At 36.4% G+C, this 16,970-nt stretch overlaps 1 protein-coding gene across 1 annotated transcript; it reads left to right on the forward strand.

Annotated features, from left to right (window-relative positions):
* Positions 1-401: 401 nt before the first annotated feature.
* Positions 402-10,757, forward strand: LOC119727564 (ubiquitin-like protein 3). The gene is made up of 5 exons (XM_038199491.1): positions 402-991; positions 5,111-5,222; positions 6,482-6,568; positions 6,955-7,032; positions 10,033-10,757. The coding sequence occupies exons 1-5, from the start codon at positions 959-961 to the stop codon at positions 10,083-10,085; spliced, it is 363 nt and encodes a 120-aa protein (XP_038055419.1). The 5' UTR covers positions 402-958; the 3' UTR covers positions 10,086-10,757.
* The last annotated feature ends 6,213 nt before the right edge of the window (positions 10,758-16,970 follow it).

Genomic DNA, 16,970 nt, shown 5'->3' on the forward strand with positions numbered 1-16,970 from the left:
GAATGAAAGAGGCCGGTACTGAAAATTGAGCTCCCTCCCACCCCTCCCACCCCCCCCCCCCCCCCATCACCATCACCGGTCAAACACCCAGGATCGCCCCCCCCCCCCCCCCCCCCCTAAAAATGAACCCCCCAACCCCTTGGACCGCAAGCCGAAGTGAACGGTTTTTTTAGAGAAAGCCCAAAAGTATGTGAAACAATGACCTTCAACTTCACCAAAAAATAAAGTTCGATAAGCCTTGCAGGAAATACATTGTTTGTTATTGTTTGAGAAATTGAGGTCATTTAATCATTGTTCCTTGTTGACATACTCCTTTTTTGTTAGTGACGTCAATTATATTAACTCCGCAATGCATTGAATATACCGCAGTTCAGCTGGTACACTGCATTTCAACACATTTCAAAGAAGAAAGAACAGACACCAGCGAGAATTCTTCGTGTCCGCCATGATGGATTCGACGTTGTAGTTTTGTTTATTTATTGACGATGTTGCGGCGCAAAGTGGTTGATAGAATCCTTATTCCTCGCCATTTTTGAAATTGTCATGTGTCCGTGAGTAAAAATACTTTACTTTATTCATATTGGCGTGACACCCGACGGAGTCAACGGGGTTAAAATCCGTCTGGGACGGATGATCATTGATCCGCTGTGTTGCAGAGGAACCGCCGTGTCACTGTCCCGCAACATTTCACCAGGAACTACGCAATGACACCAAATTTGCGGTCTATTTGTCACGGGGATTTGCACATTGTCTTTGAAATACCAATTATACGACTTTACTTATGTCATCCAGTGGAAGAGAAGGAAACTACTTGTTGATGATACGTCGAAAATAAACAGTTTACCGAGACCATTGTCGTCCATTACTTTGCAAAGTAACAGGGAGTCACTCAAGAGTCAGAGCACTTTGAAGTTGAACTGAACTTTTTGAAGGGGAACGGGCAGACAAAGCTGCCACCATGTCTAGCAATTCCACCAAAAAGAATGACAAGGTAAACATTTAATTGTCAAAAATAAAATCAGTTTGACTAGAGTAGGCCTGTTAATTTTCTTTTTTATTTTACCATAAATTTGTTTATTTTAAAAGTTTAACATGTTTAACAATCACTTTCATGGTCAGATGGTAGGCCTATGTGCCGCTTAACACTACAGTCACTTCGCCCCATGTCACTTCGCCCCTAACCACATCCCCCCATTGTGACTTCGCCCAATCTCCACATCCTCCCGCCGCCACTTTGCCCCATTTCCACTTCGCCCCGCTACCATGCTTGATTGTGTAAACGTCAAAAACAAGAAGCCTCTTCTGACCCCCCTCCCATACAGCCATTAATGATTAATCACATCATCCAATGAAAAAAAAACATAATGATTAGCTTTCTTTAATATATTGTAACTTTAGAACCCTAACCCACCTCACTCCTCCAAAATCCTCCTGGCGGTTTTGGAGGATTCTAGAGGATTGAGGATGAATGGTGATTGAATCAAATGAGGATTCTGGAGGATTGAGGATGAATGGTGATTGAAGCACATGAGGATTTTGGAGGATTGAGGATGAATGGTGATTGAAGCACAAGAGGATTTTGGAGGATTGAGGATGAATGCATTTTGAGGCAGGACTGTCTGATGATTTTGAAGGATTTGGCGTTGGTTATCCTTCATTTAAACACGAGTGCAAAGTTTTGGGATGAGGAGGATTTTGGAGGATTGAGGATGAATGCATTTTGAGGCAGGACAGTCTGACAATTTTGAAAAATTTAGGCGAAGTTGCAAAATTTTGGAAAATTTTGGAGGATTTTGGAGGATTGAGGATGGTTGTAAGCAACAAGGGCCTAGGGGGTTAGGGTTAGTTTTTTACAGATTGCTCTTATAATGTGATATGAATGTAAAACTGTTTCTTTTCACATTTAGGCCTAAGGCAAAATTTAAAAAAAAGTTTAGCGTCCTGCCTTTTTCACACAAAAAAGTAAGCGGGAGGTCTTTTGTTTTGTTGTTTTTTCTTCCAAAATGGCCGCCCAACCTGGCTATTTTTCAAGATGGCCGCTGGTTATTTTTTTAAATGGCCGCCATTGGACTCAGGAAATGACCTACCAGAATTATTTGTGCTAGATGCAACATTCACAGAGGCCAAAATGATGTCACTGTTGAAAATTTATATTTTTTTTTTGGTTAAAAAAAGAAAAAAAGAGGCGGCCTCCAAAAAAGGAAGCAAGCGGGGACGCTGAAATTGTTTTTTATATTATTTGGCCTAAAGATCACAACACAAAAGAGAGAGAAGAAATTGTTGTGAGCTATTAAATAAAAATACCATTAAATCAGTTTAAATCTTTAAAAAATGGAAGATGGACTGATTCGAATTAAATAATCTAGCCATTCTAATAATCGAACAGAAGTTTTTGAAGATCCTTTTGTCACATGTCAGATAGGTCTCGCTTTGAAAGTTCTGAATAATCAGTCTATGTTTTTTCTTCTTTTTTTTTTGGCTCTGCTCATGTGGTCTGCTCATTCCAATTATTGGGAGCCATAAAGCAGTTTAAATCTTTGAAAACAGAAAGCTTGGGCGAAGTGGAAATGGGGCGAAGTGGGTATGGGGCAAAGTGGGGATGGGCGACGGGGCGATGCATCGCCCCATCGCCACTTCAGCCATCCCCACTTTGCCCCATCGCGATGGGGCGAAGTGGGGAAAGGGCGAAGTGGGGATAGAGCGAAGTGGGGATGGGCGAAGTGGAAACGGTGCGGAGTGACTGACAACCTATGCGCGCGCCGATTCAAATTGTTTGATTCTGCATTGATCTTAATAGTACTAGCTACATGTACGTGTGTGAACTTTGTTGTGTACAAGTGGGAATGATACACCTTCGATTCCAAATATAAATCTGATGCCTTTTAATGAGGTCACTTGGTCAATTCCCATTTAACTGTAGTTTGTCATTTAATTGTAAACAGGAAGTAATCCATTGCACTGGAAACACTTGATGAAACCAACAGTGCACCCCCACTGCTGCCCAAGGAGCTCTTAATCTTATGAATTTGTGAAATTTGCATTTGGACCTCATTTTTCAAAAGGTTTCAGATACAAAATGTTCATGACTAAATTTATGTTCATGTATACAGCTTTATACCTGTTCTGGGAATTTTTGACTTTGTCGACATGTTGAAATTGTGTATTAGGCAGGCAGCATGTTAATTACCCCCTGAGGAAAGCAAACAATTTTTCCTTATTTGAAGATTACATGTATGTGTTGACATCAAATCACGTCATTTTCAATGCCCAGCAGATACAGAATTTTTGTCTGGCAAACAGCCAACCGTAATATGCCAACTGTTGCCCATGGCGCATCCTCACTATACACGAACCTCTACATTGTAGGCAACTGGACGACGAAAAAAAAACACAGTAACTGAATTTGCTTCAGAGCTGTGTGGAATGCCCGACTCCCATAGAACCTGAAAGTTCACCCCTGATGGCGCGCTTCCGGAACCCTTGAATAGGAAAATTAGCATGCAAATTTCCAGAATTTTCAAATATTGTTGGTTCATTGATTTCCTAAGAAAATCACCTCCATAGTTTCTAGCATATCAGTTTATGGAAACTTATCGCCTGACATGAAGGAGAAATATCTTGCTGAAAAAAGTGTAACTAAATGTTTTGGCTGCATATGTCATGCGTACAAGGTACACATGTACATGCAGTCTTGGTACAGAAACAAGGTATCCTTTTTGTAACCCCATGAGTATAGAATGACAATACCCTTTCCTTTGTTGTTGTAGCTCTCTTCAGGGACATAAAAGGCAATGTGGCCGTGGTCAATTGTCCAGGTACAGGTCAATCAGTTTAGGGTCAATACTTGAGAGTCAAGTTGCCAGACATCCCAGCCTCATGGCATGAATCATCGTGCATATTGATGTCCATGCCAGAGGGCCAAGGATCCAAACTAAAGGATAAAGCAGTCCATAATGCTTCTATTGTTGGAACCTACCAGAACAGCTTTGTGTCAGAATATCTTTGTGAAGAAGAATTTAATTAGTGGAAGACAATTCTGTTGTGTGATCAAAACCTTCACCCTAACCCTAATCTTGTCAATCATGTCAATTGACAAGGCCCAAAATGTCAGAAGGTTTGCTACATAATCTTGCTGGCATTGTGGAAATGGCTTATTGTAGTACAGTAAAAAAGAAATGGACTAGCAAGCCACCAGTTACAATATACCAAGACTCTGTAAGTTTGTCCAACCATATACAAGTAAAACAATGCCACAGAACTGGTAGTTTTTATTAAATTTGAGAAGTAATTTTGGAGCCCACATTTCAGCTTGGGAAAATAGAGAGATTGTGCTCTTTATATGTAACCCAGAATGCTGTCAAATTTTATTGATTTGTGCAATGTTAGTAAAATCTTTAAAAAGTTACATTATCAATAAATTAATGTGGAATAATAATGAATGGCCAAGATGGGGTTGATTGAGAATTATATTGTACCAGAACACATGGCAACAGAGCATGTGTGCTCAGTGCACATTCTCCCTGCATGAAAGTCCCTCCTCTTCTGTTTGCTATAGTTCATCCTAATTACCCATTTAATTGTCAGGTGAAAAAAAGCTTGTTAATTTAATTAAACAAGCAAATCTACGTGTAGGACTGTAGGTTCTTCTTTACAAATTTACAAAATGTAAACAGCTCTAGACTGGTCAATCAAATTAAAAATTTACAATGTACATGTAACTTTTTGTTTCATCAGTTTTGTTTACATGATGAAGTATACATGTATATTGTATGTGTATTTGGACAAGGAATGCACTGAAAGCTGTCATGTTATTGCCATGTTTGTATGATGACAAGATGGATCCTCTATGTGCATGTAAAAAGTATTATAAATAAATGACTGAAACTGGAATTGTTTATCTGGGCTGTACTATAAACTCTAAATACTATGTTGTACATGTCCATGACGTACTATGAGTATCTTTCAGTTCTATTGTTGAGCACCATTGTTCAGCCAATAGTGATTATTTAGAAGCAATTTGTGATGGGTAGTGTTCTGTTTTTGAAATACTCAGGCTGAAAATGTTCATTGAATCAAACTGTTTTGTTTTCATGGATTTGCCTTTTTCCAGATCATTCTACGATTGATCCACCCTATGAACGGTAACAGCAAGGAGTTTACATTCACACCAAATGATTCAGCTTCTGATGTAGCACAATTTGTATTTGAGAACTGGCCACAAGGTAAAATAACATGCAGACATTTAGTACATGTACATTTGTGTACATTGTGCATTGAACCAGTGTACTGTACATTTGTAGGCAGGGCTTTCACGCTTGATTAAACGTTATGATCAATGTCAAATCCTGTAGGTTTTTTTTATCTGCATTCACATTTGAATTAGGAGCTCCATTTAATTGGTATGAGGAGCCTCCATGTAAGTGAACACTACAATGTGACGCTCATTTCCCCAAGAGAATTAACTGCAAATTTGTATACATATTAGTGTCACATACGTAGTTATGACCTTCACTTGCATGTCTGAACAATTCCAATACTACATTTGTAACGTTTTTGTGAAATTGCTGATTATTCCTTTTATTTAGTTTTATAAATGTCAATATTTTGTTTTAAGAGTGCACCCAAAAGTTAGAAAATAATTATCAGATAAACAGTAGGAATCTTGATGTCCATCTTTGTCATTATATCTCTTTTGTTTTGCCGTGAGTTGTTGACGACACTAAAGGTTCAGCAGGTGCATTTATTTATTCTGCTTCACAGCGCAGACCTAGAACTATTGATTGTACACGCTGCCCTAAGACAGACATATTCGCTTAAAGCACTTCAGCATATCAAAATGATCCCATACAAGCAGTTACTAACCAATTGAAGGCCGAGAATATAAAGAGACAAGAACAAAACTGGAAGGTCATGGTGACTTGGCATGATTGCAAAGGAAGTAGTGAAGAGGAAAATATAACAGTGTAACAAAGTCATGCTTTATGTTTTGAGGTTTGGAAAACTGTTGCGTTCGTCCCTTAAAATTAAAAACATTAAAAAGTCATTTCATTGATCAAACTGTATTGATTTAAGTAAGGTTTCTCCTTAATTAAACAGACAATATACTCTTGTGTTGGACTCATAGACCAGACCATCTAATTTATAATAACTGCAAGTCGTGATTCTGAACATATGTTTATAATATCACGTGCATTTTTGCCGAAGTTTGCTTCCTTGTATCATGGAGGAAGAAATATAAAAACAACCTTGTTTTGTTTTACCACCTCAGTAAATTAGTGCAAACAAAGAAGTGCAAAGCAACTTTTCACCTTGCTAGATACACGTACTATCCCTGATTTTTGTAAAAATGTAAATTGCTGTGCACTTGTTTTTCAATATAAATTGTCTGTACTGCAATCATACCTTTTGTTGTGATTGTATCCATCCATCTCAGCACTTAGTTTGGGAAATTGATAAGATTTTGATATTATTTTTCCTCCAGAGTGGGAAAGTGACCGTGTATCGTCTGCCTCTATTCTTCGTCTCATATACCAAGGCAGATTTATTCATGGAAACGTCACTCTAGGAGGTACGGATTTCTCTGGATTATTTGTCCTCTTTTCATTTTCCCTGTCCCATATTTTCTTTGTTTACATCCTTGGTTATAATGTTATTGACTCCATGCAGTATAAGTGAACCAACGAAACTCATGTCTGGTTCTGGAGGGAAATTTAAAAATGAAATATAATAACAAAGTTTACAAACAGTATTTATGTTCTCACTGGGTTTTTTTTATATTTGAATGGAACATTTGTGCATACTGTTTTTTAAACTTTGAAGTACTGAACCACATGTTATGAAACATTTTCATCCTAATTGAAGATCAGGTTTGAGTATGTACACTTAGCATGTCTTGAATCAAGCAATCCGTTCATTCCTTATTTGTATCATCTTTTTTATATTGTTACTTGACAGCCTTGCAACTTCCAGCAGGCAAGATTACCGTCATGCATCTGATGGCTAGAGAAACCTTACCAGAGCCTAACTCACAAGGTCAGTGCATCATCTCTCACATCCAACCCAGCAAATAAGCCCTATTCCTGTATATTGTAACTTCAGAAATGGTCCTTATGGTTTTTAAATATTATTAAATATATAACAAGACAAAACGACGGTCGTGTTGATGATGAATAAATAAAGTGTACTTTAAACATTCAAAAGCAAATTTCCAAAATTGACATATGTTTTTTGACTTGTTCAAAGTTTGACTTCCCCCTAAAAGAGGAAATATTCCTGGTTGTTATCAGGATAATCATTATGGGTGTTTGTTCTGTCAAGCATGGGAAGTTACATTTTTTTAAAGACCTTAAGACTATATTAACAAGATTTTATTAACCAATCAAACAATTAAAAGAATGCAAAGCAACCAATTCGTTATCTTATTTCTAAAAGGAAAAAGCTCACATTAATAACACATCAGACTCGGCTTTCTGCCAAGCAGATCACATAAAGAATCAGGAAATTCATCTATTCCCAGTTAATTTTATTTGGTGAAGTCCACCCAAGGCAGCAGCGACTTCTATAAATACCTGCTATTGTCAAGCCATTTCAACAAACACTGGAGGGGGGCAGTCTGCCTGAATATGTGATAAGACTGGTTAAATTTGCTCATCTAAATGTCACAGCGTTGACATTTAATTATTACACACACACTCCAACAAAACATGTTTTGTTAGTGTTGGGCTCCTGGGAATCAAAGAATAACATGTCTGTTGGCTACTCTACCAAAACAACCACCCTGCTCCTAAATTGCAAGTTTTTGTTTAAAATTAATACCGTTCATCATGTTACACATAACAGTAAGCAACAAGTCAATCCTAAGTACAGTTATATTTACAACGTATATTGCGAAAGCAATCTTGTTGCACATATTGTACCGGTACCTTGCTCAGCTGCGATGCTGTGAAATATTGAGTGGAAACTAGACTTTGTATTTACATAACTAAATAGTAACATTTAGAGAAAGTTAGAGTAAACATAATTACATGCAGATAAGATCAAATATAAAGGCCACATTGCATGTATGTACGTGTACATGCAGCTCTTTGTTATATGCATGATAATTGATTGGACAGAATGAAGCTAATGTATCATATTTATTGTTGGAATGACAGGTCCATTTAATGGAAAAAACTGTCAACTAAGGTACACAATGATATGTAACTTTCCATGCTCCATAAATTTGGTTAGTTTACTGGCTGGTTTTGCCTGTAATAGTCCCCAGATCTCATTGCGTAGATCAGTGTACATTAAATTGTTCTGTGTACATGTAACATAATAAAGGGCACCTGATGGGTTACCATAGCAACCGTTGCATGACAGTAGGTGGCTTTAAGTTGTGTTAATGGCCATAACACATAATTGGGCTAACGAGATAATATCACAATGTGGTAAAAAGGACAAGGAATAACAGGTCTCTTAAACTTGTTTTTTTGTACCTGTTTAGCCATGTTATTCTAAAGAAATTTATGCATTTCTGGCCATTTCTTTTATTTTTGGCACATGTGTGCATTCATGTACAAGTAGCAATTATGGTAAAAAAAATGGCCATTAGTTTAATTGAAGATACCGTTGTTTTGGCGTGGTAGTCTATCAACACACAACTCTTTGAAGCACCACGGATTCCATAATAGCAATGACTTGTTGAATGAAGCACAAATGTTCACAGATGTTCAACTCCTCTGTACATTTGTGACATGTTTTTGTGAAATCAGACATGTACATGTAACTTGGCATACATTGTACATGTAGATTGTTGAAACCTCCTCATGGATTTTGTTTTATGTTGGCAGGACATACTGTTTCTGCCTGGGGTTTTTATATATTTTTTTGGCACAATCTGTCTTTCAGTTTCAAAATACTTTTAGAGTCATTTTAGAGAGAATGTGAAATCCAGGATTTCACTTCAGGAAAGGATTCAAATTTTAAGGGTTTTTCATGTTAATGTCTTGAAAAAAATCCCAACATTGAGTCATTGACAATTCAGAGATACACTTGAATTTTAATAAAACTATTAAAACTGTGCAGGAAATTTAAGATATTCATTTATTCCTGATTTTGAATCTACGGATAAACATCTCTCTGTCGGGTTTCCAGAGAATGTAACACATTTACTTGTGTGTTATCATAATCTCGGTGTACTAGTAGCTACATGTACATGCTACAAAGTGGTACAGTAGCCATGGCAACCAGCATCCAATTATATCCTATCCCTTAATACGTTCATGTGGGTCAATTTGTGATTAAACAAGCATCTAAAGCACTCTTACTGTCATCGTACCGTGGCATGACATGCGTGTCAAATTTAGAAGTAAATGGCATCCAATTTACACTTTAAATTATACAGCATCCGCGATTAAATATAAGCTGGTAATAGCCCTCTTTTTGAATTAACTATTAGGATTAGTACCTCCATATCCAAGCTTTCCGTTCATTCTAACAACTCTACATCTGCCCAAATCCAGTACTTGATTTTACAGCCTAACCACTGTTACTGACTTTTATGTTCCAATTGACCCATCGCCGTTTGCGAGTTAGCCATGCCCCTTGGACAACCCTATGGAATTTTATACGTTAAGTTTTGTTTGTCTCAGATTTTGCGCATTCTGCATCCATTTGAATATCATGTAAGTAACAATATTCCACAAGCTGTGTGCACGCGATTCTACCGCGATAGGTTAGTTTTGTTTTTAAGAGTGCAAAAAAAGCTTGATTTTGTGGGGTTCAGAAAGCCTACTTACATTCAAAATACCCAGGTAGTCTAATTGAAAGTTTTTGAAAACACACTTGTATAATGAGTGGAGTTGTTAGACACGGAAGGATTTTGTAGATCAGCTCAACCCCCCCCCCCCCCCCAAAAGGACACTTTCAGTAGCTGTTTATCTTCCCCATAATTGTGAAGCTGGTTCTACAAACATATTCAAATTAGACAGTTTTACTGCCACTAATCATTTGTTTGAATTGTGTAATTTTATCATCTTCTCTGAACCACAGGTCAAAGGAATCGAGGCAAGACGGAAGAAAGTAACTGCTGTGTACTTGTGTGATGATGTCCCCCTCACCCCATATTCCTCCATCGTCCTTATTCTCATTTTCTTTCTCGGCTGTCAATCTTCTTCTGAGGGATTCAGAAGGAGTCCTGACCTTTGACCTCTCCTTTAATTGACAAAACATCAGTGATGGTGTCAACAGAGCTATTCCCCTGGTGTCTGACTGTCAGTCTACATGTACATGCTAAGAATCTTCAAGACACCAGCTCACTCTGTCTTCTTATTATAGCTTCCTCAGCTAAGTCATCGATCCTCAACAATCATCACAGTTCCCTCGTCATTGTTATCTTCATTCCATCAAGACTTCAAGGTGGAGTTGGAAATTTCTTATTTTTTTTTTCTTAATTTTTATTTTTTTTATTTTAAGAATTAAAATGAAAATGTATTGGGACCAGAAAAGGGAGATTCTTAATTTGCAATTTCGGCCAGTATACTTGGACTTAACAAGCAGGCACATTTGTGTTATTTGCATATGGTCATGATTGATGGTAGATGACATGAATTGTATGGATTATCACAATGAATGGATCATAAATGACCATAATGAAACAAACATTTTATTTACAAGTTCCAATTAGGGCGATTCACAATGCAGAGCGCCACCAATAGTTTGCCACGGAGAGTTCATTTTTCCCAGTGCATTGTGGGAGATGGTCAACAAATTCGCAGCGCGGGACATTTGAAATTGTTCGTTTTTTTTTTTTCGGTCAGTAGTTTCGTAAGCGTATAATTCGAGTACATGTTTGCCCTTTTCTTTTCTTTGTATCAATATGGTGATTTTTGGTAAGGAGGCAGAACGCTATGCCCCAGTCTATAACAAATAAGCTCAAGTGTCTACTGACACTCATTCTAATGGGCCATATTTTGTCGACCGTAAACTTGAAAAGTTGACTCTCCATGGCAAACTCTTGGTGGCGCACTGCATTGTGAATCACCCAAATTAATCAGTCAAAAATTCATTTTAACGTCCCTTATTATGTTTTCACAGTTTAATGAAAATTGATGATCTCTTTTGTCCCTTAATGTCAATGCAAACCTTGTGTATATTAAATTGGTGAAGATGCAGTTGATTGTGTGTAGGGATTGCCCAGATAGCTAGTCTCTCCTCGAGCATCACACAAGGCTGTTTTAAATGTATATGAATGATGCATATTGTAGTCTTGAACTCAAGAAGATTCTAATGTGTAAATTGTATATAATGCAGAGAATTTCAATGATAAGTCTCCACCAAATGGCTGAGGCCAAACAATCTACATGTATGTTTCTTCAGAATTTGAGCATTGGTCACTGGTATGTCCCTGTTTTAATTGTGTAAGTATGTGGGTTTCTTAAAGAGAAAGATGGTCAGTGTTTGTTACTTGATTTAATTGTGTGGATGTTTGTTGTTGTCTCATGTGTCATCAAATTGTCACCTTCTGAAGAACCATGCTGGTTAATTGTTTGGTCTGATCTGGAACTGCTTCATGCCAGCCAGTATCTCATTGTATGACTGCCACATCTCATCAAATGCAGCTTGACTTGTTGCTGAGAATAAGATGGCAAAGCTTGAAGGTAGGATGCAATGAGATGTTGTCTGAACTGACCGGAACCAGACTATTGGTGTGTGTGGTGTGATGGTTGTTAATGTATTGCACCTCGTGCACAGAATGATGGTATTACTCACTTATTTCAAGAGTGAAATTTTACTCTATCGCTTACTGAAAATAATGACCAGACAGGTTAATGTGAAAATTCCTCACACTAGATTGAATGGGTTTGAAACAGACATCCCGAGTGGAAACTTGAGCGATTTGATTGGATTCATTTCACTCTAATCATTTTGTCTCTACTTTCATCCGAAATAGTGAAGTTTCACTCATTGGGATTATTTGTAAGAGAGTATCGTTATATATAACAAACATATGCATTCTTTTCTTATTATGTATTTGATGTTTATCAGTGACTGTTTCATGTTTCATGCCAAATACTCCTTGGTGGATGTGTTCCTAGAATTGCACATAATAATAGGGAGCTTATTTTGTCACTGTTATACTAACTACCAAAGGAAGAATGTAAAGAAGGAATTTAGCTGAGCTGCTTGACTCGATTGAGATTACAAATTTTGTTTGACTTTACGTTGAATTTTGATGGATGGTGGTAAGTCCGTATGACTAGCTATGGGTGAAGTAGGCAGTTTTTAATAAATGATTTCCTGTACATAATTATAGTAAGACATAAAATACATGACAAAGGCGCTACATGTATATTCACCATAGCATATAGGGTATGTCATTATACATGTACATGTATACATGTCATACAAGCATGACACGTATATATACATGTATGTGCCATACTTGTATGACTACTTGTTCCAATGTTCAACCTTACATTCCCAAAATGTGGAATTTTCTTCCATAGGTATAACAAATTTTGAAAATTCAGCACTAATGTAGCTCTGTTAATACACTTCTCATAAAAAGATCTCTACCTGAATTTGCTGATATGTGTAACTTTAACATGACTACGCATGACTAAGCCCTTAATGTAACAACATGCAGAATCCTTACATTTACCATGGTAACCGATATACTATCCAGTGCCAATGTGGTTATGCCACCCACATTTATGTGTGTGCCTTTGTGCAATGACATGGTAGGTTTGTGAGGATTAAATTGGAAATCCGTACGCCAGGCAAGCATTGGAACAAAATGTGCACAGTAGCATGTCCTTCATGATCAAACATGAATATTGAATAAGCCACACATGAGCATGTACATGTATATGAACTGTGTCCAACCTTTGCCCATTCCACAAACCTGGTCAAGTTGTTGTTAAAAAAAAATTACTGAATCAACATTACAATTCAGGGACATACCATACAATATTTACATGCACATGGATAGTATTAAATGTAAATGTTCACTCCATGTTTCTTATTCAGTAAGCCTGTAATAATGTTTAACATTATTCCTAATCGTAAATGTCATGCACATAATTGAGGCTGGTGTAAGTATCATTGAATATTACTGGTTTAAACGATAATACTTAGAAATATAAAGGATGTGAAACAGTGAAATTTGGTGTGGAGACTATTGAAGTGATTTTAATTTTGGGGAATTGTGTTATGTAATTTGTTCTGTTATGTTCAAAAAAAAAATTTCCTTTGACACAATTGAAATTTTCTGCATGGAAGCAATTGGCAAATTATAGAGTGTATAATTCAGCCTAGCATGCTAATAATGATGCATATTTATCTATTATTCACTAGTTTTATCAGACATGATAACAAAACATTATTGTGATCATTATCACATATTATGCAAATGTCCTTTGTGCAAGGAGTACACTTAAAAATCCCATAAGTGACTCTTGTTATCTTGGAAAACTCTAACCGCTGCTCGTTCTTGTTCATACGGTAATATGTGACTGGATGTTTGAGTGGTGAAGACATCATCCATGCACTTGTAAGCAAATTCCAGTTGACAGGTGACCCCAAGAAAATTGAGTTGTCAATAATCAAGGCATTAGTAGGCCGTTATAGGTTAAGTTCTGTCAGAACAGGACTGTACATAGTAACACTTTGTCTACGAAGCCATTTTCTTGTTCATTAAGAGAACCAAAAATGTCTTGAATTTCTGATAATGACACTGTAAATTTTGTCATTTACAATGTTTCTCTGAGTCCAGTACAGCCACTTTTATCTCCAATTATATTTGTACAACCATTCAAATTATTCAGTGTGTCAAATTAACCAAGTCAAAATGCACTAATAGCAATCTGGGATATTTGGTAGCAATGTGGACATTATCCCCGTTATTTCCCACCTTTTGGAAGTACAATGTACATTTAAGCAAGGCAAAGTTTCATAGGAAATTCTTTTAACTTTTTGCTTCTGATGTTGACATCTACGTGGTTTCATTCAAAACGTTCGTTTAAAGTTTAAAAATGCAAAGCCTTGTCTGCATGTTTTTTTTTTACCTTGGTTTGTATACTGACTTTTTCTGAAAACTATGAGTGTGTGGTATAAACAGACCAAATTGTTACTAAAATTGGGTCAATTGGATATTATCAATAAACAGAAATTAATCTTTCCCCCAAGATTTAATCAATTTCAGACATAGACATATACAGTGTGAACATAATATTTCAAATGTAATTAAGAACCCAAAATATATACATAATATATTCAGATTTTGTGTGTGGAAATGATTGATGGATGAAGTTTGTGTTCTGGTGTGTTGAAATTCCACACTGCACTCTGCTTCTAAAAAGAGCTTAATGATATTTAACAAAAAAAACAAAAATAAAATAAAACCTTGTTCTGCTGCTGTTCCTAAAAATGGCTTTCTGTGATTTAGGGAGAACGAGTTTGAGAAAACCAAACCAAAGTATCTGAAAATTAAAAACAAAATTGGTTTTGAAAAAAGGTGACTGTTACCTAACAAAGTTCAAGAATATTGGGACAAAAATAAACATTGAAGAAGATTTTACGCATTTACATGAGTTTGATTATGAATCCAAACTACTGATGTCCGATATCAGTAATCTGGTTTCAAAACCTTGGGAATGGACAATTTGTCTTGTTTTAGACACTTCGGCCTATTGAAATGTTCTCTATAACTCGATAATTTTGTCAATGACAGTGGAATTCTGAGGGATGGGGTAGGCATTCATATAAGTACATGTAGGGCCACTTATGCACTTTTGACATTTGTTTGTCGTTTTCATGAATATTTTAAGCGAGTCAGTAATCCTGTCATACTATCTGTGTACTCTAAATTGTGGAACACATTTATATGCAATTCTTTCATTAGTGTGGTAGTAAATGGTTTTCATTGCTAAGGTTTTTATTTGGTCAGTTTTATTTTTCAGAGTTTTTTGGTGTTTTTTGTTTTTGTGGCATTCTTTATGATTTTTGTTTAACCTTTTCTCACTTAGGGTATTGCTGTACCCTGTCGTGTTGATACAGGAGTAGTTAATACTTTGTATTTACAGAATATTCAAGAATAATTCCAGAAGCCTTTTACCAGTAATAACCACCAGATCGTAGAGGATTTATCCTGTTGACATTAGAAATGTTATCCATCGAGACTCTTGGCATACTTAAAACATTTATTTGCGAAGATTCGTTTAAGCATGAAGAAAGTAGACTCATTCCACTATACAAAACTTCTGTTACAGATAATTTAGACAAATGTCAGTTGATGTTTCAAAGAGATACATTTTCAGAGTCGGTGTGAATTGTTTGCAAATTCATCATTGACTGTTCCGTTGAAAGAATGTTTTCCAAAGTATAATTCTTTTTTCTGATTGTTATAAGTCAGTTATCTAATATTTAAAGTGTGTGAAAGACATTTTGGAAATGGGAGAATAGATTACTTCTTGTAAGATAGTAATTTCAAAATGGTTGGATTTGTGTAAACGTAAACTTAAAGCTTGTGATTTCTGATTTTGGCAGCAAGATTTACAGCAAATGACATAAATTGGAGAGGAAGATGATCTTAGAACTTCAACTTATTTATGATACTTATGAGTGATTCTGTGTACAGGCTGTGGTATAATTTAAACATCTAATAAGGGATGGATATCAAACATGTAATGGCATTACTTGCATATTAAAATACACAAGTTGGATTATTTTAAACACAGAATTTCATTTGGGATGGGATTAAAATTAGCCTGTGTAGTTCTTTTGTAAGCTGCTCACATGACATCTTTTTTTTTTTAATGTAGTGAAAGGTTTGTCTGCTATGTCAGTGTGTAAATTAAATTCATGTTGGAGGACATTGGTTAATATAATTGCTAATTATTTTCAATTAATTATTTTTTATCCAGAATTGAAAACAAAAAAATTAAACCTGTAGATGTAAGTTTTTGTTTGTAAAACTTTAGTCATGTATATATTTGTCCACTAATTATTTTGTTTGGAATTAAAATAGTGAGAGTTAAATAATGGAACAGCACCGAATTATTGATGTGATTTTCAGTTTTTGTTTCCTACTTTGTTACCTTGTTCTTTTCTTTTGTTGAATGTTTTTTTTTTTATTTCAAAACGAAATTGTTTTGATCAGAAGAAAAGATGTTTTAGGCCAAAAAAAAAACATGTTTAGCGTCCTCCTTTAAAAAAAAAAAAAAAAGGAAGCGGGAGGCCCTTTTTTCCCCTCCAAAATGGCCGCCCATCCGGGTTATTTTTTCAAGATGGCCGCCATTTTTTTTTTAATGGCCGCCATTGCATACCAGGCATTGATCTCCATATACATGTACACAGTCTGAATATGGAGATCAATGATACCAGGTTTACATGGGCCAGATGCAACCTCGTCCCCAGGGTGTCGAGCAGTACGCGCCCTTACTATTGGAAACGATGTTGGAAATAAAGTAAGCACTGGGGACGAGGTTGGGCTAAATGCAACAGACAAAGAGGCCAAAATGATGTCACTTCAAAATGTATCTTTTTTTTTGGTTAAAAAAAAGAAAGAAAGAAGGCGGCCTCCAAAAAGCAAACCGGCATTGGTTTTTTTTGGCCTTATAGTGCATTATGTGATATTCTATTATCATTATTATTTGAGAGAGAGGGGGTTGCGTTACATCTATTATGATTATCTCAAGTGACATCAAAACAAGTGTGAGTGAAAACCACAATTATTTTGATCTTTTACTGATGCCCTTTAAAAAAAAAAAACATGAAAAACCGCAATAATTGAAAGCACACAATAGCCGTCGTCAAGAGATCAGGAAAATGCGCCACTGTTTGTGTGGCGCGCCCTCTATTGAAAGAGAATTAAAATAGACCGCTGGGCAGGTACGGTTTGTTCGCTGTTTGTTTGTACGAGCGAACGGTTTGTTCCGATCGATCCTGTGCGATATTGTTAAGCGCGCCTTTGACAGAAGTGTGCGGGT

Source organism: Patiria miniata, unplaced genomic scaffold (assembly GCF_015706575.1).
Source record: "Patiria miniata isolate m_02_andy unplaced genomic scaffold, ASM1570657v1 HiC_scaffold_20, whole genome shotgun sequence".
Taxonomy (NCBI): Eukaryota; Metazoa; Echinodermata; class Asteroidea; order Valvatida; family Asterinidae; genus Patiria; species Patiria miniata.

Bases quoted from the DNA above. Each gene is read 5' to 3' on its own strand.
- LOC119727564 (XM_038199491.1), top strand. From the start codon at position 959: ATGTCTAGCAATTCCACCAAAAAGAATGACAAG. The intron at 992-5,110 runs GTAAACATTTAA...GCCTTTTTCCAG, and splicing joins CCACCAAAAAGAATGACAAG to ATCATTCTACGATTGATCCA. The intron at 7,033-10,032 runs GTCAGTGCATCA...TCTGAACCACAG, and splicing joins ACCAGAGCCTAACTCACAAG to GTCAAAGGAATCGAGGCAAG.